General features: G+C 42.3%; 1 protein-coding gene and 1 long non-coding RNA gene across 2 annotated transcripts in view; one reads left to right on the top strand and one right to left on the bottom strand.

Annotated features, from left to right (window-relative positions):
- The window catches only part of LOC120977382 (sodium- and chloride-dependent neutral and basic amino acid transporter B(0+)-like), a 47,949-nt gene extending 30,301 nt beyond the window's left edge, over positions 1-17,648 (top strand). The window contains exons 10-14 of the mRNA XM_040405310.1: positions 1,670-1,788; positions 4,007-4,106; positions 4,418-4,527; positions 5,286-5,453; positions 16,761-17,648. Of these exons, the coding sequence (XP_040261244.1) occupies positions 1,670-1,788; positions 4,007-4,106; positions 4,418-4,527; positions 5,286-5,453; positions 16,761-16,928 (665 nt within the window). The 3' untranslated portion in view covers positions 16,929-17,648. The remainder of the gene's footprint in view (positions 1-1,669; positions 1,789-4,006; positions 4,107-4,417; positions 4,528-5,285; positions 5,454-16,760) is intronic.
- On the bottom strand, positions 5,279-27,247 carry LOC120977386. Its single transcript, XR_005773887.1, has 4 exons — positions 26,958-27,247; positions 20,565-20,650; positions 17,590-17,622; positions 5,279-5,412 (listed from the first exon to the last, which is right to left on the bottom strand). It is a non-coding gene; the product is annotated as an uncharacterized LOC120977386 (long non-coding RNA).
- Between the last annotated feature and the right edge of the window lie 584 nt (positions 27,248-27,831).

Consider the following 27,831-nt stretch of genomic DNA (forward strand, 5'->3'; position numbering starts at 1 on the left):
GTGCCATGGGTTGCTTCTCATTTCTTAAACAACCATGTCGAAAGACACATCTCGTGGTCGTGGAAAAGATGTTAGTGTCTGTTTGAGAAGGGTCAAACCATTGGCATGCATCAGGCAGAGAAAACATCTAAGGAGATTGCAGAAACTACCAATATTGGGTTAAGAACTGTCCAACCCATTATTGAAAACTGGAAGGATAGTGGGGACCCATCGTATTCGAGGAAGAAATGTGGCAGGAAAAAAATTCTGAATGATCGGCGATCACTTAAACGTTTGGTGAAATCAAATCGAAGAAAAACAGTAGAACTTAGGGCTATGTTTAATAGTGAAAGTAAGAGCATTTCCACATGCACAATGCGACGGGAACTCAAGGGATTGGGACTGAACAGCTGTGTAGCCGTAATAAAACCACTAATCAGTGAGGCAAACCAGAAAAAAAGGCTTCAATTTGCTAGGGAGCATAAAGATTGGACTCTGGAGCAATGGAAGAAGGTCCTGTGGTCTGATAAGTCCAGATTTACCCTGTTCCAGAGTGATGGGCGCATCAGGGTAAGAAGAGAGGCAGATGAAGTGAGGCACCCATCATGCCTAGTGCCTACTGTACCAGCCTGTGGGGGCAGTGCTATGATCTGGGGTTGCTGCAGTTGGTCAGGTCGAGGTTCAGCAACAGAATGTGCTCCAAGAATGAGGTCAGTGGATACCTGAACATACTGAATGACCAGGTTATTCCATCAATGGATTTGTTCTTCTCTGATGGCACGGGCATACTCCAAGATGACAATGCCAGGATTCATCGGGCTCAAATTGTGATAGAGTGGTTCAGGGAGGATGAGACATCATTGTCACATATGGATTGTCCACCACAGAGTCCAGACCTAGACCCCATTGAGAATCTTTTTTTGGTGGCGACTTTTTTTTTGGACAGGCAGTGTATTTGACCTTTCTTCTGTACTCATTGTCACCCTCTGCTGGGTGATGCATTTTACATCGTCTGACTAGTTCTAAAATGTGACATTTGCTGGTAAACTGAGCAGAGTATCTCCATTATATTAGTGAGAGCACTACATCTACTAATGGCGAGATTAAACATCCCATCAGATAAAATGTATATTTTTTTCTTTGACTGGAGGGGCACTTTAAGAAAATATCAGAATAACATGAATTAAAGGGGTTGTCTCACTTCAGCAAGTGGCATTTATCATGTAGAGAAAGTTAATACAAGGCCCTTACTAATGTACTGTTATTATCCATGTTGCTCCCTTTGCTGGCTGGGTTAATTTTTCCATCACATTATACACTGCTCCTTTCCATGGTTATGACCACCCTGCAATCCATCAGTGGTGGTCGTGCTTGCATATTATAGGAAAAAGTGCTGGCCTCTCTGGTGGCCGGGATGTGAGAGCTCACATAGGCCAGCGCATTTTTTTAAAGTGTACAAGCACGATCACCACTGATGGATTGCAGGGTGGACATACCCAGGGAAACGAGCAGTGTATAATGTGATGGAAAAATGAATCCAGCCAGCGAAGGAAGCAATATGGAGAATCACAATACATTAGTAAGTGCCTTGTATTAACTTTCTCTACATAATAAATGCTATTTGCTGAAGTGACAGAACATCTTTAAATCAAGGAGGCTGATTAACCTGTTGATTTATTTCCATTAACAGAAACAATAACCACCACCATACATGATGCGTTCCCAAAAGTGATGAAGAAAATGAGGGGAGTTATCACCGTCGGTGCCTGTATCATGTTTTTCTTGCTTGGAATTTTATGCGTCACTGAGGTATGGTTTTATAGAATTATTCTACGTGCCTGCCACATCAAGGAGGTAGCCTGATTTAGTAAACTTATAAAGTCCCACCAAAGATTCTCATCAATAGACCAGAGCATAGGGAGACTGCCATATCTGTGCATTGCAAGGCCAGACCACGGATTTCAATGGGCATCGTGCAATGCCTAATTTCCCCAAAGATATGAACTATATGCAGCTGATATTAATGCATGATTGCTGAGGATCCCTGCAGTGGGACACCATGTGATCACTTTTTTGGGAGACTTTCAAAAGAGTGCAGCCCCTCTTAAAATGAGTTAACTAGTTTTAAAAAGTTCATACACATTTAAAATAATAATTGTTATACATCCTTTTTGCTGCTGAAAATGAGGGAGCGGTGGGTGAAGTTTCGGGAACAAGACATTCGGATACAGTATGTTATAGCACAACATTGACATTCAGAAATGACATTTCCTCAATCCTCATTATAGAGCGCCAGCTAGTGGTGAGAAATTTATTACAGCAGGATTCTGATAAGGAAATGCTCTAACACTGGAAATAGTTTGATGTCATGATTTTTTTTTCCTTATGATGTCTACCAATAACATACGGTATGTATATACAGTCGTGGCCAAAAGTTTTGAGAATGACACAAATATTACTTTTCACAAAGTTTGCTGCTAAACTGCTTTTAGATCTTTGTTTCAGTTGTTTCTGTGATGTAGTGAAATATAATTACACGCACTTCATACGTTTCAAAGGCTTTTATAGACAATTACATGACATTTATGCAAAGAGTCAGTATTTGCAGTGTTGGCCCTTCTTTTTCAGGACCTCTGCAATTTCAACTGGGCATGCTCTCAATCAACTTCTGGGCCAATTCCTGACTGATAGCAACCCATTCTTTCATCATCCCTTCTTGGAGTTTGTCAGAATTAGTGGGTTTTTGTTTGTCCACCCGCCTCTTGAGGATTGACCACAAGTTCTCAATGGGATTAAGATCTGGGGAGTTTCCAGGCCATGGACCCAAAATGTCAACGTTTTGGTCCCCGAGCCACTTAGTTATCACTTTTGCCTTATGGCACGGTGCTCCATCGTGCTGGAAAATGCATTGTTCTTCACCAAACTGTTGTTGGATTGTTGGAAGAAGTTGCTGTTGGAGGGTGTTTTGGTACCATTCTTTATTCATGGCTGTGTTTTTGGGCAAAATTGTGAGTGAGCCCACTCCCTTGGATGAGAAGCAACCCCACACATGAATGGTCTCAGGATGCTTTACTGTTGGCATGACACAGGACTGATGGTAGCGCTCACCTTTTCTTCTCCGGACAAGCCTCTTTCCAGATGCCCCAAACAATCGGAAAGAGGCTTCATCAGAGAATATGACTTTGCCCCAGTCCTCAGCAGTCCATTCACCATACTTTCTGCAGAAGATTAATCTGTCCCTGATGTTTTTTTTGGAGAGAAGTGGCTTCTTTGCTGCCCTTCTTGACACCAGGCCATCTTCCAAAAGTCTTCACCTCACTGGGTGCAGATGCGCTCACACCTGCCTGCTGCCATTCCTGAGCAAGCTCTGCACTGGTGGCACTCCGATCCCGCAGCTGAATCCTCTTTAGGAGACGATCCTGGCGCTTGCTGGACTTTCTTGGACTCCCTGAAGCCTTCTTAACAAGAATTGAACCTCTTTCCTTGAAGTTCTTGATGATCCTATAAATTGTTGATTGATGTGCAATCCTAGTAGCCACAATATCCTTGCCTGTGAAGCCATTTTTATGCAACGCAATGATGGCTGCACGCGTTTCTTTGCAGGTCACCATGGTTAACAATGGAAGAACAATGATTTCAAGCATCACCCTCCTTTTAACATGTCAAGTCTGCCATTTTAACCCAATCAGCCTGACATAATGATCTCCAGCCTTGTGCTCGTCAACATTCTCACCTGAGTTAACAAGATGATTACTGAAATGATCTCAGCAGGTCCTTTAATGACAGCAATGAAATGCAGTGGAAAGGTTTTTTTGGGATTAAGTTAATTTTTTTACGGCAAAGAAGGACTATGCAATTCATCTGATCACTCTTCATAACATTCTGGAGTATATGCAAATTGCTATTATAAAAACTTAAGCAGCAACTTTTGCAATTTCCAATATTTATGTAATTCTCAAAACTTCTGGCCACGACTGTATAGTCTTGTTTTTATAAAATTTGTATTAAATTGTAATACATTTTTCAGGCAGGAATATACTGGGTGGATCTGATTGACTATTTCTGTGCTGGCTGGGGAATACTTATTGCTGCCATTCTAGAATTGGTTGGGATCTGCTGGATTTATGGTAAGTATATCTGAAAGCTATACAAATGACTGTGCAAGTGCAATAATACAACTAAGTAATAATCAGGCATAGAGCTAATTGCTGTTGTTCTGGTCTATACACAGCGGCACAGAGTATGTCAGGAGCATTCTGAATATGTGGAATTTAAAACACAGAGAAATACAATTTTTTTTGTAGTCATGACATGCAAAATCGTGCCTTTGCCTTGTGGCGATAGTCTGCTAGTGATGGTCATTTTACCGCTGCTTGTCATGTAAGAAATAAGATAAGCATCATGAAAAATTCTTTCTGATTTTGTTTTCCATGTCAAGGTGGTAACCGTTTTATTGAAGACATTGAAATGATGATTGGAAAGAAAAATTGGGTCTTCTGGCTCTGGTGGAGAATTTGCTGGTTCTTTGTCACTCCTGTTCTTCTGACTGTAAGTCTGAATATTACAAAAGTTTATGCATATAATGTATAGACATAGTTGAACAGATGGATATGATATAGATAGAAAGATAGATAGTGAGATAGATATGTGAAATAGATGCTGTCTCTGTGCATATATCTCTGTCGGTACCTGCTCTCTCTGGGTATGTACCAACAGAGGTACATGCCCAGAGAGGGCAGACCGTGCCAGCAGTGCGACCAGGAGGTTGTGGAGGATGAGGCTCATTTCCTGCTGCAGTGCCCCAAATACTCAGCAGTGAGGGACGCTCACTTCAGGAGACTGTCTGATCTCCTCCCAGATTTCACCTCCATGGAGGAGGAAGAGAGACTCTCCATACTGCTGGGGTTAGTCGAGAACACAGCGGCCATAGCTGCACAATACATTTACTGTAGCCATAGCCTGAGAGGAGCCTGATATGTCATGGACTCTTATACCCCCACCTTGGATGTGTCCCCATGCCCCATATTTACCCTATACCCCCACCCTGGATCTGTCTCCATCCCCCAACCCTACCCAATTATTTTCCACTTGCTTTGGCAATGCTAAAATGTATTTAACCCTGCCAATAAAGCTAATTTGAGTTGTAATTTGATATCAGTGAGATAGATATGAGTGAGATACTGTCGATAGATAGATAGATAGATAGATAGATAGATAGATAGATAGATAGATAGATAGATAGATAGATAGATAGATAGACTGGCGTTTATATCTGTCCTCTTAGCTCCTTTCTATTCCATTTACAGGCTATTCTGATCTGGTCCCTGGTCACATTCTCTTCTCCAAAGCATGGCAATGTTGAATATCCCATCTGGGGAGTCGCCCTGGGATGGTGCATGATCATTTTCTGCATCATTTGGATACCCATACTGGCTGTAATAAAAATGTGTAAATCTGAAGGAACACTTTGGCAAGTAAGTAATTGCAGAAGTCAAGAAACAAAGATTTTCTTAAGATGTGTATGTACATAAGTATACAAGAACCTAAACATAATATATTTTTTTCTGGTTACAAGCAATGTGTTATCTGAGCTAAAGTTGTCTTTTAGCACCTTTCATCTTAATATAATGATGATAATCATTTTAATAATGATCATTGTTTTACAAGGCACTAACAAAAGATTTAATTGACAAATACAGCACTGCTACATCTGCACCTGAGGTTACTGCAACTGAGCTCTTATTCACTACAGTGGTAGCTGAGCTGTAGTAACGCAGAACGACCACTGTACCTTGAATGGCGCTGTTCTTACCAATTTCATTCAAGCTGTCGGTTCCAGCACCAAAGGCTGTAGGTACCAGCTGATCCAGGTGAGTACGGAGTGTTGTACCATCACCGATTGGATATTAATGACCTATCATGAGGATAGGTCATCAGAAGGGATGAGCGAACACCTGTAAGTTCGGGTACGCCGGGTTTGGCCGAACTTCGGCTTAAAGTTCGGGTTCGGGACCCGAAGTTTGGAGTATTGTGCTCAGTACTGGAGACCATATCTCCAGAAGGATATTGATACTTTGGAGAGAGTTCAGAGAAGAGCTACTAAACTGGTACATGGATTGCAGGATAAAACTTACCAGGAAAGGTTAAAGGACCTTAACATTTATAGCTTGGAAGAAAGACGAGACAGAGGGGATATGATAGAAACTTTTAAATACATAAAGGGAATCAACAAGGTAAAAGAGGAGAGAATATTTAAAAGAAGAAAAACTGCTACAAGAGGACATAGTTTTAAATTAGAGGGGCAAAGGTTTAAAAGTAATATCAGGAAGTATTACTTTACTGAGAGAGTAGTGGATGCATGGAATAGCCTTCCTGCAGAAGTGGTAGCTGCAAATACAGTGGAGGAGTTTAAGCATGCATGGGATAGGCATAAGGCCATCCTTCATATAAGATAGGGCCAGAGGCTATCCATAGTATTCAGTATATTGGGCAGACTAGATGGGCCAAATGGTTCTTATCTGCCGACACATTCTATGTTTCTATGTTTCTATGAAGTTGACCTCGAAATCAAACCCCATTGAAGTCAATGGGGATCCGAACTAAAATAGTCACAGTAAGGGCTAGAGGTCTGCAAAAGGTAGCAAAATGGGGGTAAGAGCAGGACAGTTGCCCTGCAAACAAATGTGGATAGGGAAATAACATAAAATGACATAGAATATAATTTAAAAAAATAAATAATAATCTTAACCCCTTAAATGGATTCTGTCATCAGAAATGAGCCCTATAAGCTAAACATATGGCGATGTCCCTTGTAAAACACTGAATCCTAAAGTGAGTTTATCAAATGCCCCTGTGGCTCTATATTCATAAAAAAGAGGTTTATATCACCTGTCAATCACTTCAAAATGTGTCCAAGGGGACGTCTCATGGTGAAAGGTGCCTGGTTGCAGCCATCTCGTTTAGGTGCCCAGCGCTGCCTTCTGAGCTGAAATCGCCGCCCTCCCTTTCATTCGATCCGCCTACCTCAGGTGACTAACCTTCCATGTGCCCAGCCGTGCCCAGCCACGCCCGCCTGTGAAGGAGCCCAGCACCACCTATGTCTCCTCTTTTCATCAACGATAGATAGCCGTAATCTCGCGATGCGCGAGCTCGCGCATGCGCAGTTCTTTCCCTGAGGCTGATGCCAGCACAGGGAAGGAACACTATACCAGCACTGCGCATGCGCGAGCTCGCGCATCGCGAGATTACGGCTATCTATCGCTGATGAAAGGAGGAGACATAGGCGGTGCTGGGCTACTTCACAGGCGGGCGTGGCTGGGCGTGGCTGGGCACAAGGAAGATTAGTCATCTGAGGTAGGCGGATCGAATGAAAGGGAGGGCGGCGATTTCAGCTCAGAAGGCGGCGCTAGGCACCTAAACGAGATGGCTGCAGCCAGGCACTTTTCACCACATCTTGAAGTGATTGACAGGTGATATAAACCTCTTTTTTATGAATATAGAGCCACAGGGGCATTTGATAAACTCACTTTAGAATTCAGTGTTTTACAAGGGACATCGCCATATGTTTAGCTTATAGGGCTCATTTCTGATGACAGAATCCCTTTAAGGGCTTAGGACGTACCGATACGCCATGTTTGCCGAGTCCTTAAGGACTCAGGACGTACCGGTACATCCTAAGTTTAAAAGTACATTGCGGCGCGGGTTAATAGGAACAGGATACCCGCTGAAATCATTCAGCGGGCATTCTGTCACAACGTCGGGGGGCGGGGTCTTGTGACAGACCTGCGGTTTTCGGCTTTTACCTGCGGTTGCGGCGGCAGCGGACGGTGCCATCGGGTCCCCATGCGGCTGTGGGGGGGACCCGATGGCATGGAAGGCAGCGAAATGTCTAAGGAAGGCATCGCGCTGCCTTCCGGTGAAGAGCCTGTGAGATCCAGCCCCCTGGATCTCACAGGCCGGGACCTGTATGAGTAATACACACAGTATTACTCACACAGCCAATACAGAAGTATTGGAATGCATTGTAAAGGATTAGACGCCCAAAAGTTCAATTCCCAAAGTGGGACAAAAAATAAAGTGAAAAAAAAGTTGAAAAAATAAAGTTTTCCCCAAAAAAAATTAAAAGTTGAAAGTAAAAATAAACAAAAACGTAATTTTCCCCAAATAAAGTAAAAAAAAATTTGGTAAAAAACCCCTCAGATGAACACCGTAAAAAATAAAAAATAAAAACTGTGCTAAATAAACCATTTGTTTGTCACCTTACATCACAAAAAGTACAACAGCAAGCGATCAAAAAATGAATTTGCCCACCAAAATAGTACAAATCTAACTGTCACCTCATCCCGCAAAAAATGAGCCCCTACCTGAGACAATCGCCCAAAAAATTTAAAAACTATGGCTCAGAATATGGAGACATTAAAACACCATTTATTTTTTTTAAAAAGCTGTTATTGTGAAAAACTTACATAAATAAAAAAAAAGTATACATATTTGGTATTGCCGCGATCGTATCGACCGGCTCTATAAAAATATCACATGACCTAACCCCCCAGATGAACACCGTAAAAAATAAAAAATACAAACTGTGCTAAATAAACAATTTTTTGATACCTTACATCACAAAAAGTGTAATAGCAAGCGATCAAAAAATCATATGCACCCCAAAATAGTGCCAATCAAACCGTCATCTCATCCCACAAAAATCTTACCCTACCCAAGGTAATCGCCCAAAAACTGAAAAAATTATGGCTCTCAGACTATGGAAACACTAAAACATGTTTTTTTTTGCTTAAAAAAATGAAATCATTGTGTAAAACTCACATAAATAAAAAAAAAGTATACATATTAGGTATCATCGCGTCCGTATCGACCGGCTCCATAAAAATATCACATGACCTAACCCCTCAGATGAACACCGTAAAAAAAATTTAAATGAAAACTGTGCTCAATAAACCATTTTTTGTCATCTTACATCACAAAAAGTGTAATAGCAAACGATCAAAAAGTCACACGCACCCCAAAATAGTGCCAATAAAGGTAATCGCCCAAAAACTGAAAAAATGATGGGTCTCAGACTATGGAAACACTAAAACATGATTTTTTTTGCTTCAAAAAAGAAATCATTGTGTAAAACTTACATAAATAAAAAAAGTATACATATTAGGTATCGCCGCATCCGTGACAACCTGGTCTATAAAAATATCACATGATCTAACCTGTCAGATGAATTGTAAATAACAAAAAATTTATAAACGGTGCCAAAATAGCTATTTCTTGTTATCTTGCCTCACAAAAAGTGTATCAGGTGGGCTTCAAATGGGACATAGTGTAAAAAAAAACAGTCCAGCACAATCTGCCTTCCAAAAACAGTTTGGCATTCCTTTCCTTCTGCACCCTGCCGTGTGCCGGTACAGCTGTTTACGACCACATATGGGGTGTTTCTGTAAACTACAGAATCAGGGCCATAAATATTGAGTTTTGTTTGGCTGTTAACCCCTGCTTTGTTACTGGGAAAAATGGATTAAAATGGAAAATTTGCTTTGTAAAATCAGTTTTGAATACCTTGAAAGGTGTAGTTTCTTAGATGGGGTCACTTTTATGGAGTTTCTACTCTAGGGGTGCATCAGGGGGGCTTCAAATGGGACATGGTGTAAAAAAAAACAGTCCAGCAAAATCTGCCTTCCAAAAACCGTATGGCATTCCTTTCCTTCTGCACCCTGCCGTGTGCCGGTACAGCTGTTTACGACCACATATGGGGTGTTTCTGTAAACTACAGAATCAGGGCCATAAATATTGAGTTTGGTTTAGCTGTTAACCCTTGCTTTGTAACTGGAAAAAAAATTATTAAAATGGAAAATCTGACAAAAAAGTGAAATTTTGAAATTGTATCTCTATTTTTCATGAATTCTTGTGGAACACCTAAAGGGTTAACAAAATTAGTAAAATCAGTTTTGAATACCTTGAGGGGGTAGTTTATAGAATGGGGTCATTTTTGGGTGGTTTCTATTATGTAAGCCTCGCAAAGTGACTTCAGACCTGAACTGGTCCCTAAAAATTTGCTTCTAAACTTCTAAGCCTTGCTTCTAAACTTCTAAGCCTTGTAACATCCCCAAAAAATAAAATATCATTCCCAAAATGATCCAAACATGAAGTAGACATATGGGGAATGTAAAGTAATAACTATTTTTGGAGGTAGTACTATGTATTATAGAAGTAGAGAAATTGAAACTTGGAAATTTGCAATTTTTTTAATTTTTTGGGTAAATTTGGTATTTTTTTATAAATAAAAATGAATTTTTTTTACTTCATTTTACCAGTGTCATGAAGTACAATATGTGCCGGAAAAAAAATCTCAGAATGGCCTGTATAAGTCAAATCGTTTTAAAGTTATCAGCACTTAAAGTGACACTGGTCAGATTTGCAAAAAATGGCTAAGTCCGTAAGGTGAAATAGGGTCGAGTCCTTAAGGGGTTAAACTAGGAGGCGGCGGTCAAAGTGGAGTAGGAGGTTGAGGAGGCGGTGGACGTTGCAGTGTAGGTAGAAGCATTGGTGGAGGAAGTAGCCAACACTGGTTTTGTTGTTTATTTTATTTTTTTCTTTATTTTTTATTTTTTTTATTTTTATAAATTTGGGAAGACCCCAAAACATTGGGAAATAGAAAAGAGAATGCAAAGAGAAAGTGCGCTGGAGTATAACAATGGCTGGTTGCAGCCGGTATACTTGTCTATTCAGCACAAGGTACGGACAAGTCCTGTGGGATCCATGCCTGGTTCATTTTAATGAACGTGAGCTTGTCCACATTGGCTGTGGACAGGCGGTTGCGCTTGTCTGTGATCACCCCCGGCCGTGCTAAACACATGTTCAGACAATACACAGGCCAGCACCACCAAGGCGTAAAGGGCATGTACCCAATTTGGAGACCAAGAAGTTGAATGGGGTAGACCCATCAGTCAGTACGTGTAGGCGTGTGCACACATACTGCTTCACCATGTTGCTGAAATGCTACCTCCTGTTAAGACGTTCCATATCAGCTGGTGGTGCTGGTTGTTGTGGCGTGCTGACAAAGCTTTTCCACATTTCAGCCATGCTAACTCTGCATTCTGAGGTGCTGGCGGTGCCCCAGCTGCGTTGGCGACCTCTTCCTCGTCCTCTGCCTTTGCCTTGTGCTTCCACTAAGCCCCCGCTATCAGGTGGGAATGCCACCAGCAGCGCGTCTACCAGCGTGTGCTTGTACCCGCGCATCTTCCGATCACACTCCAGTGACGGAATTAAGGATGGCACGTTGTCCTTGTAGCAGGGATGCAGCAGGGTGGCCACCCAGTAATCAGCACAAGTTAGAATGTGGGCAACTCAGCGGTCGTTGTGGAGACACTGCAGCATGTAATCGCTCATGTGTCCTCTGTAGGAGATGTATCGTCTGCGTCCTCTGTATCCCCCCAGCCACGCTCCATTGATGCCCATAAGCTGATTTGGGTGCCACCCTGCTGTGAACACGGTTCCTCCTCATCATCATCATCCTCCTCCTCATCCTGCAGAACTGTGCCCTGGCTGGACAGTTTTGTACCTGGCCTCTGTTGGTGCAGGAACCCACGCCACTTGTAAATAACTGGCCTGATAACCGTGAAAATAATCCCTCTTCCTCCTCCTCTTCCTCCTGTGCCACATCCTCTTCCATCATTGTCCGAAGTGTTTTTTCAAGGAGACATAGAAGTGGAATAGTAACACTGAGGACGGCGTCATCGGCACTGGCCATGTTGGTGGAGTACTCGAAGCAGCACAACACACGTCCCGCATGGAGGCCCACTCGTTGGTGGTGAAGTGGTACTGTTCCGCAGAGCGACTCACCCGTGCGTGCTGCAGCTGAAACTCCACTATCACCTGCTGCTTGCACAGTCTCTCCAGCATGTGCAAGGTGGAGTTCCACCTTGTGGGTACGTCGCATATGAGGCGATAAGCTGGAAGGCCGAAGTTACGCTGCAGTGCAGACAGGCGAGCAGCAGCAGGGTGAGAACGCCGAAAGCGTGCACAGGTGGCCCACACTTTCTGCAGCTCTGACATATCGGGGTAATTTTTAAGGAACCTCTGCACTACTAAATTTAGCACATGCGCCAGGCAAGGGATGTGCGTCAAACCGGCAAGGCCCAGAGCTGCTATGAGATTTTGCCCGCTATCGTACACCACCAGGCCGGGCTTGAGGCTCAGTGGCACCAACCAATGATCGGTCTGTTGTTCCATGCCCTTCCACAGCTCCTGTGTGGTGTGGGTTTTTTCCCCCAAACAGATGAGTTTCAAAACAGCCTGCTTTCCCCCTGGCTGTGCTGAAGGTGGTGGTGAAGGTGTTACGCTGACCAGATGAGGAGGTGGTAGAGGAGGAAGTGGAGTAGGAGGAGGAAGCAACAGGAGGCAAAGAGAAAAGTCCTGCAATCCTCGGTGGCAGAAGGACATGCGCCAAAACTGCTATCCGTCTCAGGCCCAGGCGCCAATTTATTTACCCAGTGTGCAGTTAAGGAGATCTAACGTCCCTGCCCATACTTACTGGTCCACGTATCGGTAGTTATATGGACCTTGCCACAGATGGCGTTGCGCAGTGCACACCTGATTTTGTCCTCCACTTGGTTGTGCAGGGCAGGGATGGCTCGCCTGGAAAAGTAGTGGCGGCTGGGAACCACATACTGTGGGACAGCCACCGCCATAAGGTTTTTAAAAGTCCCCGTCTCCACCAGACAGAATGACATAATTTCAAAGGCCAGAATTTTGAAATGTTGACCTTTCAGGGCCAGGGATCGCGGGTGGGTAGAGGGGTACTTTCTCTTTTTCTCCAGTGTTTGGGAGATGGACAGCTGAATGTTTCCATGGGACAGTGTGGAGATGCTTGGTGACAGTTATGGAGGTGGTGGCGTTGCTGCCACATCCTCTGTTTGCGGGGTGGCAGGTGCCATTGTCACTTCAGAGGGGGAGGAATAGGCCGAGACTGCAGCAGACGAGGGAGCAGGAGTAGCTTGAGATCTTTCGTGGTTTTTGAGGTATTTTCTCCACTGCAGCTCGTGCTTTGCATTTAGATGCCTGGTCATGCAGGTGGTGCTCAGGTTTAGAACATTTATGCCTTGCTTCAGGCTCTGATTGCACAGCGTCTTGTCGTCAGCACATTGCCTGAAGAACTGACACGCCAGGGAACTCCTTGGAGCTGGCTTTGGTGTGCTCAGTCCCTGGGTGCGGTGTGCAGTAGCAGGAGTACAGGCTACACTGCTCCCTCTTTTGCTGTGCGGCTGGCGCTGTGTGACCACCACCTCTTACTCCGAACTGCACACAACACTCACATGACCTTGATTCCATGTGGGGTCTAGGACCTCATCATCCTCCACATCATCTTCCACCCACTCTTGACCCCTGTGCTCCTTGCCGGTCTGCACACTGCATAAAGCTGCATCAGTTGGCACCTGTGTTTCGTCATCGTCAGAGACGTGATGTGGTGGTCCTCCCATGTCCACATCCTGAAACATAAGTGGTTGGGCATCGGTGCACTCAATTTCTTCCACTTCTGGGGCAGGGCTGTGTGGACGGCCCATGAAAACCCTGCCAGCAGAGTCATCAAAAAGCATAAGAGACTGCTGCATGACTTGGGGCTCAGACTGCTTGCCTGCTTTGCAAGGGGGTGAGGTGAAAGACAGATGGCCACGGGCTGCAGGTGCCAACTCTGTGCTTTCAGCAGGGGACCGGGTGGGAGACAATGTGAAAGAACTGGGGGCACTGTAAGCCACCCAATCTACTACCGCCTCTATTTGTTTTTGCCTCACCATTCTTACACCGGTATTTGGGCTTAAAAAATAACGGCTGAACGTTCTGACGCCTATGTGCACCTGAGGAAGGTGTTTTATTTGGGTGTGTAGCTGGCACAGATCGACCACGTCCTCTACCTGCAACAGGAGCTCCACCAACACCAGCAGCACCACGTCCCTTATTTGATGCACTCCTCATTCTTTGAGGTCACCCACCGAACTAACAGACGGATTAACTATATTAATTTCCCTGTCACATATGCAATACAGGTTTACTTTAAACAATAAATGGGAATATGTCACCCACCAAACTAACAAACGGATTAACTATATCAATTTCATTGTCACGTATGCAATGCACGTGTTCCTCACACAAAAAATGGGAATATGTCACCCACCAATCTAACAGACGGATTAACTATATTTATTTCCCTGTCACATATGCAGTGCAGGTGTACCTCACACAAAAAATGGGAATATGTCACCCACCGAACTAACAGACAGATTAACTATTATATTTCTGTGTCAGGGGTACAGAGATGGTGGATTGCACCCACAAAAAAATCGCTATATGTCACCCACAGAATTAACAGCCAGAGTAATTATTATATTTCTGTGTCAGGGGTGCAAAGCTGGTGTATAACACCCACAAAAAATTCACTATAGGTCACCAACAGAACAAATAGCCAGATGAGATTCCTAACACTGCTCCTCACTTTAGCTGCCTGCTTCCTCTCCCTGCACTACACGTGATCCACGTGATGTGCTACACGTGATCCAGCTTTTATAGAGGCCGGGTCACATGATGCACAGGCCAATCACAGCCATGCCATTACTAGGCATGGCTGTGATGGCTTCTAAGTGCCTACAGCTTAAAAGCTTGTTGATTGGCTGCCCGGAAAAGTTTGGGTTCGGGTCCGGGTACCGAAAATCCTAAAGTTCAGTACAGTTTTGTTCAACACTAGTCATCAGTAGAGATGAGCGAATTATGAAAAAGTTTGATTCGGCTGATTCGTCGACTTTTACCAAAAAATTAGCTTTGCGGCGAATTACTTCGTCACAAAGCGCATTTTTTTGTAAGTAGCGGGTGCAATGACAGGGAGCTGTGATAGCGCTGCTCCCCATCATTGTACCCCTCAGATGCCGAGTTCATACATGATCATGGCATATGAGTGTAGAAATAAAATTAAAATGAAATAAAAATAAAATAAATCAAACTTACCGCCTCCATTTGCTTGCGACGGACCGGCCTCCGCCATCTTGCTTGAAGATCTGGCATGAAATCTCGCGCGGCAGATGATGTCGTCACGCCGGGATTTCAGCCGAGATCTTTAATCAAGATGGCAGCTGGCGGCCCGTTGCGAGCAAATGGATGCGGGAAGTTTGAATTTTTTCTTTTTTTACACTATATCAGGTAAAATCGTTTCGCTACCACGAAGCACAAGGAAATTCGGCTTCGATGGATTCGATTCGCTCATCTGTAGTCATCAGTATCAAGAGGCTGGAAAACCCCTTTAAGTTTTTGCATGCAACCGGGGTCCCACAAAGGCAGACTGAGAGCAGATTGAGATTACACACCAAATCCATGGCACACAGTCTGCATGTTGGCACACAGAGTCCCCACAATCTCATAGACCTATAGGCATCTTTGTTAGAAGCAATACTGCGTGCCTTGCTTTTTTTTTCTCATGGGTTCATACGGAATCGCCAGAGAGAGAGAGACAAAAAAAAATGTGCCGATTGGATAATAAGTATTAGTGTCTGAAGTATCTGAGGTGGACTTTGATCCAAATTTGAGGGGAAATTCGACTTGCCACAAAGCCGAATTTCCTCGTGGTTCATAGTAACGAATCAATTTTCTCTGAAATGATGGGGGGATTCAAACTCACCTCATCCATTTAATTGTGTAGAGACCTCCTTGGCCATCTTGATTGGAGATATAGTAGAAAAATTACGTGCACATTGACGTATGACGTCTCCACGCTGGGCTGCGCTGGATGTTCAATCAAGATGGTAGTGGCAGCCTATACACGATCAAATGGATGAGGTGAGTATTAAATTTTTTTCCTCACCGGATTAACCTCTGAAAGGAACAATCTTCATCTCAGATGCCATGATCAGCGATGAACATGGCATCTGAGGGGTTCAATGACTGGGGTGGCACAATCGCTGTTCCCTGTTATTGCGTCCGCTAATAACAAAGAAATGCGCTTTGTGACAAAGAAATTCGCCACTAAGCAAATTTTTTTGTAAAATTCAGCGAAGCAGCCAAATCAATTTTCAAGAACTTCGCTCATCACTAATAAGAATGATGAAAGAATACAACAGTACGAGTCTGCAGTAATCATGAGGAGAGCGCTCCTTCACTTCTCCCTGTAGTGCCTGCACCTATAGACAGATGTCTGCCAAACACCACCATGCAGGTGCTCCTCTCATGAATACATCGTACTCACACAGTCAGATTTCAGTATGTAGTTTTAGAGGCCACAATCAGGAGTGGATCATAAAAGCAGAGAAAGTATAAAGGACAGATACGAATTTTCCTCTTTTTTGAATTTGCTCCTGGTTTTGTCTTTCAAAATGGCATCAGGAAACCTAACTGTATGGCCGTACCCCAAGTCTGCTCCTATTGGCACAAAGTTTTTCCGTTTTGTTTTAGCTGAGAGTTGGGTGGACTGTCCTATGCTGTCCTTACCTTATTCGGTGGAAGATCTGCTTTAACCTAGTATTAAAGGGAATGTGTCATCAGATAATGACCTTTTGTTTAAATAATTTTTTTATGTTTAACATTTTTTGAAGAATTTATGATTATGTTATTTAAAATTTTCCATGTCATTATCTATATCTCAGACAAGATGGCCGTCCCCATAATCATGTCGAGGAAATATAAACTGGAGATGTGCTGCTATCTGTTTTTAACTGGCAGATAATATTTTTGGTGACACATTTCCTTTAAGTGAAGGCCATGCACTTCATCATCAAGTAACCGTCTCAATTTCTCAACAGCGTTTTCGAAGACTTTGCTCTCCAACTGCTGAATGGGGACCTGCTTTGGAAAAATTTCGTACCGGAAGATACAAAGATACTAGTGACATCTCAAAAGTTTCCAATGGTCTAGAGATTCCCACAATTGAAGGAGGCCTGGGAGGCTACGACAACAAAGCATTTTCATAGGAAACAACACTTAAAAACCAAAGCATTACCTGCACAATGGACTGAAAGACTACTACTAGATTTTTTTAATATAAATTATGGCTGTGTTATCAGCTATAGAGAAATATACAACAGATCTCTTTGTAACATTTTCTAAAATACTCTGCCTTGCGTTTCAGATGACACTTTTACAATGCAATGGTTTCCTACAGCAGGGATTCACAAATTCTTCTTCCTGCCCTCATATTGCAAACACTGGTGGTCCTCACCATCAAAATTATGTCATTTCTAGTGAATCAGCCACAAGGAGAAGCTTCTCAGACAACATCCTAGGGGATAAGCAGCAGGCAGTGATGATGTCCATAAAGACTCTTTCACCATGACAGATTGAGAAGAGTAGACCTACACATTGTCATATCAAGATATGTTATACAGGAATAGCAATTTCAACAGGATTTACATGATGCCCTGTATGAATATGAATAGTGACTGTGGTGTCCAATTATTACTATTTTATTGAATGTGGTGGCCTAGCTACAAAGGATACAGATGTAATGGTTTTTGGTTAACTTGCACAGATTTTTTGAGGACAGGAATGTACAAAGCAATGTAAAAACAATTATTATTGAGATAGGTCTGCGCTTGGGTATATAAATGACATGAAAGACACCTGACGTCTTACCTGCACTTATCTACTCCATTTGTATGTGACAGGCTGTAAAATAAAGATTTTGCAGCATATTTACATTTGCATTCAGTAAAAAAAAAGTTTCCAACACACATGTGTAGTGAAAGAGAAGGCTTTCAGGTTTAGACATGAGGAGGCTCCTAGCATTCAAGTTATAGACATGCTCCTGGCATTCGTGTGGCATCAGAGAGAGGTTCCTGCTTTTTAAATATAGTCAGATAGAGGCTTCTAGCTTTGATGTGTAGTTATAAAGCGTTTCCCAGAATTCACATGTAGTCATAGAGAGCCTCCAGATATTCATATGTAGCCATATAGTGGCTACTGGCATTTATGTGTAGTCAGAGAGAGGTTCCTGGCATTCATGTGTAGTCAGAGAGAGATTCCTGGCATTTATGTGTAGTTAGCTAGAGGCTCCTGTTATTCATGTGTAGTTAGAGAGTGGTTCCTGGCATTCATGTGTAGTTAGCTAGAGGCTCCTGTTATTCATGTGTAGTTAGAGAGTGGTTCCTGGCATTTATGTGTAGTTAGCTAGAGGCTCCTGTTATTCATGTGTAGTTAGAGAGTGGTTCCTGGCATTCATGTGTAGTCAGATAGAGGCTCCTGGTATTCATGTGTAGTCAGAGAGTGGTTTCTGGCATTTACGTGTAGTCAGACAGATTTTCCTGCCAGCAGACATGGACTGGGAACTTCAATTGGCCTGGAAAAAAAACTAAAAGTGGCCTCATGTTGTAGGCAGGTCCAAATTGACAGGCGGGACAATAGAAGAAAACGAGGCCAGCAATACCGTAGTGAAGAATGAAATACCTTCCCAGCAGAAACAGATACCACAGTGCAGCACAAAATACTGCTGCCGGTGCCACGGTATGAAACTGTATCATTGTCTTGAGAATGGTAATACAGTTGAATTAAGGAAGGCATCTGCGGCTACTGGGTGGGTGCATAAGTGTCTGATGTTCTTACATTAATGCTGAGATCATAAGATGTACCTGGCTGATGGCCCTCTGAAAATTGAACCACCAAGAAATTTTCCAGTCCACCCATGCCTGCCTGGCTTTGATGTGTAGTCAGATAGAGGCTACTGGTATTCATGTGTAGTCAGAGAGTGGTTTCTAGCATTCAAATGTAGTCAGATAAAGGTTTTTGGCATTCATGTGTTTTCAGAAAGAACTTCCTGCCATTTTTTTGTATGAAACACCTTTATCTGACTACATATGAATGCTAGAAACCACTCTCTGACTACACATGAATACCAGTAGCCTCTATCTGACTACACATCAAAGCCAGGCAGGCATGGGTGGACTGGAAAATTTCTTGGTGGTTCAACTTTCAGAGGGCCATCAGCCAGGTACATATAGGTACATCTTATGATCTCAGCAAAATTTTAATGGTCTCCAATCAGTTTGGTGCTATATAGTAAACGTATGGTGCAACAATTAGAGATAAGTTATGGAAAAATCGATTTGGCTGCTACGCCAAATTTCACAAAGAAATTTGCTTTGTGATGATTTGAAGGCTTTCGGGGATTAATCAGTAAAAAAAAATGCTTACCTTATGCATTTGATTGCAAAGAGTCCACCGCGGCCATCTTGCGTCAAAGCACTGCTCAACCCTATCAATAAACTGTCTAATCATAGAAGGTCAAATAGAGGAGAGGGGATGTGCTTAGCAAAAATCAAAACAACCTTTTTCTAGGTGCTAGCTCATGCCATCACACAACCCCCAATCCCAGACAGAAGGGCCCATTATTCGATCACTTATTCCTTTCACTTGTGGAAGGGCAGATATTTCTGAAGACAGATCCCCCATCCTTTATATGCCAAACTACCTTGCCTATTGGTGGTGGAGGTGCTATGTAGAGTTCCATCACCTGTGAGTTGGTACCTAGGATTAACCTGAGCTACAGCCAGTCCTTTCCACTTACTCCATTATAATTTTAGGGGATACCTAAATCATAACGCACTCCCCAGAATTCACACAACATTTAATTACAGTGCCAACTTATATTGGTGCATAATAAGAGTGAAACAGTAGTACAAATTAATGCCATAGTAGATTACATGGATTTGTCATTAGTCCTACTGAACCTCTAAGTTGCACAGTTATAGAAAATTGATATATCTGTAAGCTAAAATTTTGAATATCATTCTGGTGCATTTTATAAAGTGATTGTGCTTCATTTCCAGTTAGGTCAGATATGAAGCAATTCCTGCCAGGGCTAAAGATTCCACAAGTCTCAGTTTACTGATGGCTGTTGGATGCTCATGGCACTAGTGGTCTCGGGGATGCTACAGAAACAGTGTTTTAAAAATAGTGTATTGTAAGATAATATTTGTATATAGCATAGTCACAAAGTGGGAGATTCATCAAACTGGTGTAAAGTAGAACTAGCTTAGTTGTCCATAGCAACCAATCAGATTCCACCTTTCATTTTGGTCAGCTCCTTTGGAAAATGAAAGGAGGAATCTGATTGGTTGCTATGGGCAACTGAGCCAGTTCTACTTTACACCAGTTTGATAAAGCTCCCCCAAAGTGTGTATGATGGGTCTTTTATCAAAGTGGGGTAAAGTAGAACTGGCTTAGTTGCCCATAGCAACCAATCAGATTCCACCTTTCATTTTGGACAGCTGCTTTGGAAAATGAAAGAAGTTGCTATGGACAACTAAGCCAGTTCTACTTTACACCAGTTTGAAAAATGACCCCCGATGTGTTTACATTACTATATTTTCAGCGAGAAGTGCCTTGATGGAATGAATGCCTCATGCTTGTGAGTTGTGTGACATTTGCCTCTTGCTTCATGGAACTTGTAATATAAACAGTTTGGGTGATATGATTTTGATTCTCGTTAGTAAAATTTTATTAAAATTTGACCACTGTAAGGTTACTACAATGTATTATGTATGACTATGATAAGTAAAAAAAATCATAAGCATATTATGTGGATTAAAAAGTGAAGGTTCACCTTTACATACCTTCATGTCAGGATATTTGATGGGATGGGAACACTTCTAATAACAAAGTTCCTTCAGTTGAAAATGTTTTCTTTCTGTGGCACAACCTAAGGAACCATCATAAATATCAGTTGATTCAGCAAGACTCCTAGGTTCTTTTATTCAGGTGATGAGAGAGGTTCCCATTGGACATGTGGACATGATTGGCATCTTCTCTGTCCAAGAGTCTCTACTGTTGCAGTATAATCCCGTAGGATGGCTTGACCCCCCCCATCCTGATGACCACCAAAACAACTTCTTTTTTTCAACCCCTACTAGATTTAGTAGCCTTCTCTCCCAGATAAGGCTACTTTCACATTAGTGTTTTCAATTCCACTATTGAGATCCATCATAGGATCTCAATAGTGGAAGAAAACGCTTCAGTTTTGTCCCCGTTCATTGTCGATGGGGACAAGACGGATCCGTCCTGTCACACAATGTTAGTCAATGGGGGCGGATCCTTTTTCTCTGACACAACAGAAAACGGATTCGTACCCCATTGACTTTGGAGACGGTGGAGGTGCAGTAGACATCGCATATCTAGATTTTAGTAAGGCTTTTGACACTGTCCCACATAGAAGACTTATCAATAAACTGCAGTCATTGAGCATGGACTCCCATATTGTTGAGTGGATTAGGCAGTGGCTGAGTGACAGACAACAGAGGGTTGTAGTCAATGGAGAACATTCAAAACAAGGTAATGTTACCAGTGGGGTTCCACAGGGATCTGTACTGGGACCGATTTTGTTTAATATCTTCATAAGTGATATTGCAAAAGGCCTCGCTGGTAAGGTTTGTCTTTTTGCTGATGACACAAAGATAGGTAACAGGGTTGATGTTCCTGGAGGGAAACGCCAAATGAAAAAGGATTTAGGAAAACTAGAAGAATGGTCAGAACTCTGGAAACTGAAATTTAATGTGGATAAGTGCAAGATAATGCACCTGGGGCGTAAAAACCCAAGGGCAGAATATAGAATATTTGACACAGTCCTGACCTCAGTATCTGAGGAAAGGGATTTAGGAGTAATTATTTCAGAAGACTTAAAGATTGGAAGACAATGTAATAGAGCAGCACGAAATGCCAGCAGAATGCTTGGATGTATAGGGAGAGGTATAAGCAGTAGAAAGAGTGAAGCGCTTATGCCGCTGTACAGAACACTGGTGAGACCTCACTTGGAGTATTGTGCGCAGTACTGGAGGCCATATCTCCAGAAGGATATAGATACTCTAGAGAGAGTTCAGAGAAGAGCTACTAAACTAGTACATGGATTGCAGGATAAAACTTACCAGGAAAGGTTAAAGGACCTTAATATGTATAGCTTGGAAGAAAGAAGAGACAGAGGGGATATGATAGAAACTTTTAAATACATAAAGGGAATCAACTCGGTAAAGGAAGAGAGCATATTTAAAAGAAGAAAAACTACCACAAGAGGACACAGTTTTAAATTAGAGGGGCAAAGGTTTAAAAGTAATATAAGGAAGTATTACTTTACTGAGAGAGTAGTGGATGCATGGAATAGCCTTCCTGCAGAAGTGGTAGCTGCAAATACAGTGAAGGGGTTTAAGCATGCATGGGATAGGCATAAGGCCATCCTTCATATAAGATAGGGCCGGGGGCTATCCATAGTATTCAGTATATTGGGCAGACTAGATGGGCCAAATGGTTCTTATCTGCCGACACATTCTATGTTTCTATGTTTCTAATGGTGTTCAAGACGGATCCGTCATGGCTATAGAAGACATAATACAACCAGATCCATTCATGACGGATGCATGCGGTTGTATTATTGTAACGGAAGTGTTTTTGCAGATCCATGACGGATCCGCAAAAAACGCTAATGTGAAAGTAGCCTAAGGCCATTGAATATGCCTTACAAGTGTGTGGATCCATGTCATTTTAATCTCTGTGTTGTGTATGAAGGCAGTCTCTGTGTACAGGGAGTGCAGAATTATTAGGCAAGTTGTATTTTTGAGGATTAATTTTATTATTGAACAACAACCATGTTCTCAATGAACCCAAAAAACTCATTAATATCAAAGCTGAATATTTTTGGAAGTAGTTTTTAGTTTGTTTTTAGTTTTAGCTATTTTAGGGGGAATATCTGTGTGTGCAGGTGACTATTACTGTGCATAATTATTAGGAAACTTAACAAAAAACAAATATATACCCATTTCAATTATTTATTTTTACCAGTGAAACCAATATAACATCTCAACATTCACAAATATACATTTCTGACATTCAAAAACAAAACAAAAACAAATTAGTGACCAATATAGCCACCTTTCTTTGCAAGGACACTCAAAAGCCTGCCATCCATGGATTCTGTCAGTGTTTTGATCTGTTCACCATCAACATTGCGTGCAGCAGCAACCACAGCCTCCCAGACACTGTTCAGAGAGGTGTACTGTTTTCTCTCCTTGTAAATCTCACATTTGATGATGGACCACAGGTTCTCAATGGGGTTCAGATCAGGTGAACAAGGAGGCCATGTCATTAGATTTTCTTTTTTTCCACCCTTTCTTGCCAGCCAGGCTGTAGAGTACTTGAACGCATGTGATGGAGCATTGTCCTGCATGAAAATCATGTTTTTCTTGAAGCATGCAGACTTCTTCCTGTACCACTGCTTGAAGAAGGTGTCTTCCAGAAACTGGCAGTAGGACTGGGAGTTGAGCTTGACTCCATCCTCAACCCGAAAAGGCCCCACAAGCTCATCTTTGATGATACCAGCCCAAACCAGTACTCCACCTCCACCTTGCTGGCGTCTGAGTCGGACTGGAGCTCTCTGCCCTTTACCAATTCAGCCACGGGCCCATCCATCTGGCCCATCAAGACTCACTCTCATTTCATCAGTCCATAAAACCTTAGAAAAATCAGTCTTGAGATATTTCTTGGCCCAGTCTTGACGTTTCAGCTTGTGTGTCTTGTTCAGTGGTGGTCGTGTCTCTGAGTATTGCACACCTTGTGCTTTTGGGCACTCCAGTGATGTTACAGCTCTGAAATATGGCCAAACTGGTGGCAAGTGGCATCTTGGCAGCTGCACGCTTGACTTTTCTCAGTTCATGGGCAGTTATTTTGCGCCTTGGTTTTTCCACACGCTTCTTGCGACCCTGTTGACTATTTTGAATGAAACGCTTGATTGTTCGATGATCACGCTTCAGAAGCTTTGCAATTTTAAGAGTGCTGCATCCCTCTGCAAGATATCTCACTATTTTTGACTTTTCTGAGCCTGTCAAGTCCTTCTTTTGACCCATTTTGCTAAAGGAAAGGAAGTTGCCTAATAAATATGCACACCTAATATAGGGTGTTAATGTCATTAGACCACACCCCTTCTCATTACAGAGATGCACATCACCTAATATGCTTAATTGGTAGTAGGCTTTCGAGCCTATACAGCTTGGAGTAAGACAACATGCATAAACAGGATGATGTGGTCAAAATACTCATTTGCCTAATAATTCTGCACTCCCTGTATGTGAATCTAAACCTTGAACTACACACTTTTTACGAAGTCCTGCTAACTCCCCTCCTGGTATTATCATACATTTGATCTTCTGATATGCAATCAATCAATTTTAAAGAATCATAAATAAAAATCAGAAACAGAAAATAGAAAAATATTCTATCAACCACCCAAACTTGCACAATGGGCGCCAAAAATGATAGCTAGTCACTTTCAGGACCTCTGACTTACTGTACAATTCGTTGGAGGACTCAATATCATTTAGTCACCTATTTAATACAAGTGCTTCTTGCAATCGTTAACTTGAAATGCATAAGTATACTTAAAAGGATTTTCCCATCTCAGACAATGATGGCATATTGCTAGGATATAGCACCAATGTCAGATAGGTGCAAACATTGTCGAACTGGGGTGCCTAGGGCCTACCGGTAAAATTTACATTAAAATATTACCTGCTCACAAAGCAGCAAGATGCTACCAGATGATTGAATATGGGGTCCCTGCAGAAACTTTGAGAAGGTAGGTCCTGGGGAAAAGAGGACACTAGCTAGCTTTCCTCTATACCTAAAAGTCATCTCCGCTCTGATCGTGTCTATAATAATAAACTGGGGAGTTTCTTTAATAATCTATCAAGTTTTTTTTATATGAACATAGGCTGGTTGAGGAGCTGTACATTAAATATATGTATGTAGTGCAGTAAGTCTACTGTGTTAAGTGCTACTTGTGCAGGGGGTGGGAGACTAGAGGCCCACCTTGCTAAGTGGCCCACTAGGGGGATTCACCTGTACCCCTGTGGGCCAATCTAAGTCTGGGTGCAAGTTCCAATGCTGGGACCAGCTCCTATCTCCATAACAGGCCCCCTAAAATGAAGGAGAGTGCACCGTGCAAGCCCGACCATCTTCCATTCTCTATGGGAGTTTTGAAAAGAGCCGCGGGTCTGGTTTGGCTATTTCTGGCAGGCCCATAGCAGTAAATGGAGAGGAGGTGGTGCATGCACAGTGAGCTCTCCATTCACTTCTGTTGGACTACCAAAAATAGCCAAGTACTCTCACTTGGCTATTTTTAGAACTCCTATAGAAGTGAAAGAATACATGCCACCATGCGCGTTGAACACTCCTTCACTTTGGGGAGGCCGATTGTAGAGATAGGAGAGGGTCCCAGGGGTGGGACCCTCACCTATCTGACTTTAATGGCATACCCTAGCGATATACCATCAATGTATGAGATGGGTATGACTCTTATTTTAAAAATAGGATGTCCCGAATTAGAAAACCATGGCTACGTAATTCTATAAAAAGTGCTACACCTGCCCATGGATTGTTTCTTGTTCTCAAGCTCAGTTCTATTGAAATAAATGGGGCTGAGCATCCATACTGCACCCAACCTGTGAACTGGCATGGTATTGTTCCTGGTCGCTAATAAACACATTAACACAAGTAAATAGATATTTTACAATATGTCCAAAATTTTTTAATAAATTAGCTTTCCTTCCTTGTTCAGTCATGGATTGATTTGTAGGTAGGAAATTGCAGACTTGCTCTACACAGTCCATTATAAGACACATGGAATATATCCAGAGCATCTAAAAAAATAGGTGGGTATCAGTGTTGGGCACGAATATTTGAATCGAAAATATTAATCGCTAATATCAGCACTACGAGAATTCGCAAATATTTAGAATATAGTGATATATATTCGTAATTTTGAATATTGTAGAATTTTTTTTCATCAGTAACCTCCCTTCTTGCTTATGGGCCAATGAGAAGACTGCAATGTCTTTGTCTGAGCTTAGCAACATGCCTAGCAACCATTAGGAAAGTTGCCTACCCCTTACTATATAAGAACCTCCCCAGCAGCCATTTCCTACAGTTTTTTAAAGTTCTGAGAGAGAGAGAGAGCGGTGACATTGCTGTGCTCTGTGCTTTCCTCTCATTACATTGGATAGTTAGATAGCTTATATATATAATACAGATAGTTAGTGGGAGATAGTCGGTGTAGGTTATATCCTGATATAGTGTAGCTGTTGCAGTGCAGTGTGTTAGGTAGTGTGATAGGTTCTGCTGTCCATACATAGATGCAGACCTGCTAAAATGTGAAGTTTTGCGTATTGAACCAAAATATTTGCATCATTAGTGCCGATTAGCGCAATCGCAAATTTATTGGAGCACTCTAACTGCATATAAAGCCATTTTTTATGTTCTGTCGTGCCAACCATTTTCTCCAGCCTCAGGAATCTTCTAGCAGTTTGGAAAATGTAGCAAAAGTGACCCACGCCTGTATTTCGCACGCATTACGCGAATATTACATTGCCGATTTTTCGCAATCAAGAAAATAATCTCAAATTCTCTAATTCTCAAATTCGCAAATATATGACGAATATTCGCCCAAATATTCATGAAATATTGCGAATTCAAATATAGCCCCTGCCGCTCACTAGTAATTATTGCAGAAAATTGGATATATTTTGAACAGAGCTTAAAGACGTGTTTAACTTCTCTGATAGGGAAGCCACTTCAAGGGAAGGAGAGCTAGCTGTCACAATGAAGGGTCTACTCTATAGGACCCCGATGCCTAAATAAAATTCTTGCACCAAATTGTACAAGTTTTGGTTGGTCTGCACTTGAACTTTAGAAGTTTAACAAAAATTGAAGAGGTACAGTTTCCTAAAAGTGAAGTAAGTACAAGGGAAATAGAGCTAGATACCACATTTAGGTGCCTACTCATCTGTTACCATATAACCCTAATGGTAGAGTGGAGTTATCATACATGGCAAAATGAGAAATTAAAAGAAGAATTCCTGCACATACTCTCTGACTGCACCTAAGTACCAATGACTAGAAGTGGGGTTCTGCCATGTCTTCTGTCCCCTAAGTTATAAGTAGTATCAGTATGTGACACCGTCACACCCTACCTGTACTTCTAGAGGAGAGTCCGCGATGCTGATGTGTAGTGGTAAATACTTGATAGTTGTCTCGATCCTCCAATCCGGTGGAAGCGGTCAGACTGTATAGTTGGAAAATGTGCTGCCAGCCTGGGGAAAACAGCCTGACTGCTTCCACCAGACTGGAGGATCAGGACAGCCATCAAGTATTTACCACTACACAGACATCAACATCGCAGACACTCCTCTAGAAGTACAAGTACGGGCATGACGGTGTCACATTTAGATACTACTTATAACTTAGAGGACAGCAGTGGTAGAATCCCGTTTCTAGTCATTGGTTCTTAGGTGCAGTCAGAGAGTACGCACAGAAATTCTTCCTTTACTTCTTCACTTTGTCATTGTGGCACTGACCTTCCTTGCAGCATACTCACAACATTTTTACGTGAGAGCACCAGTAAACTTGTTTTATTTCAAAATGGGAAATTGTCAGGTAATAGTTTCAAAAGGTCCTAAAAGGTAGATCACAGTCGTCTTTCTAGTAGCACAGATATTAAAGATGTTCCCCAGGTTTACAAAAATGGTCTCCTTTCCCCCCCAGAAACTGTACTTCTTCTTTATGCTTGATATATTTATTGCAGATTTTCCACATTTTATGGTGTTATCATGCTTCAATGCCATACACAGTTCAAGGCCAGTGGGGAAGTTTCAGGAAAATAGTGCATTGTAAAGATTAACCAGGACCTTTTATCATGTCCAAGGCCACATTGTGTTCATCAGATACCATCCATCCTACTTTCCAAAAAGTTGGTGTTGCTCACTCCTGGATTTCCAGGATTTCCTTACACACTGCAGGGAAAGAATACCAGAATAGCTTGAAAGGATCACGACCATTGAAAGCTTT

Source organism: Bufo bufo, chromosome 8, assembly GCF_905171765.1.
Source record: "Bufo bufo chromosome 8, aBufBuf1.1, whole genome shotgun sequence".
Taxonomy (NCBI): Eukaryota; Metazoa; Chordata; class Amphibia; order Anura; family Bufonidae; genus Bufo; species Bufo bufo.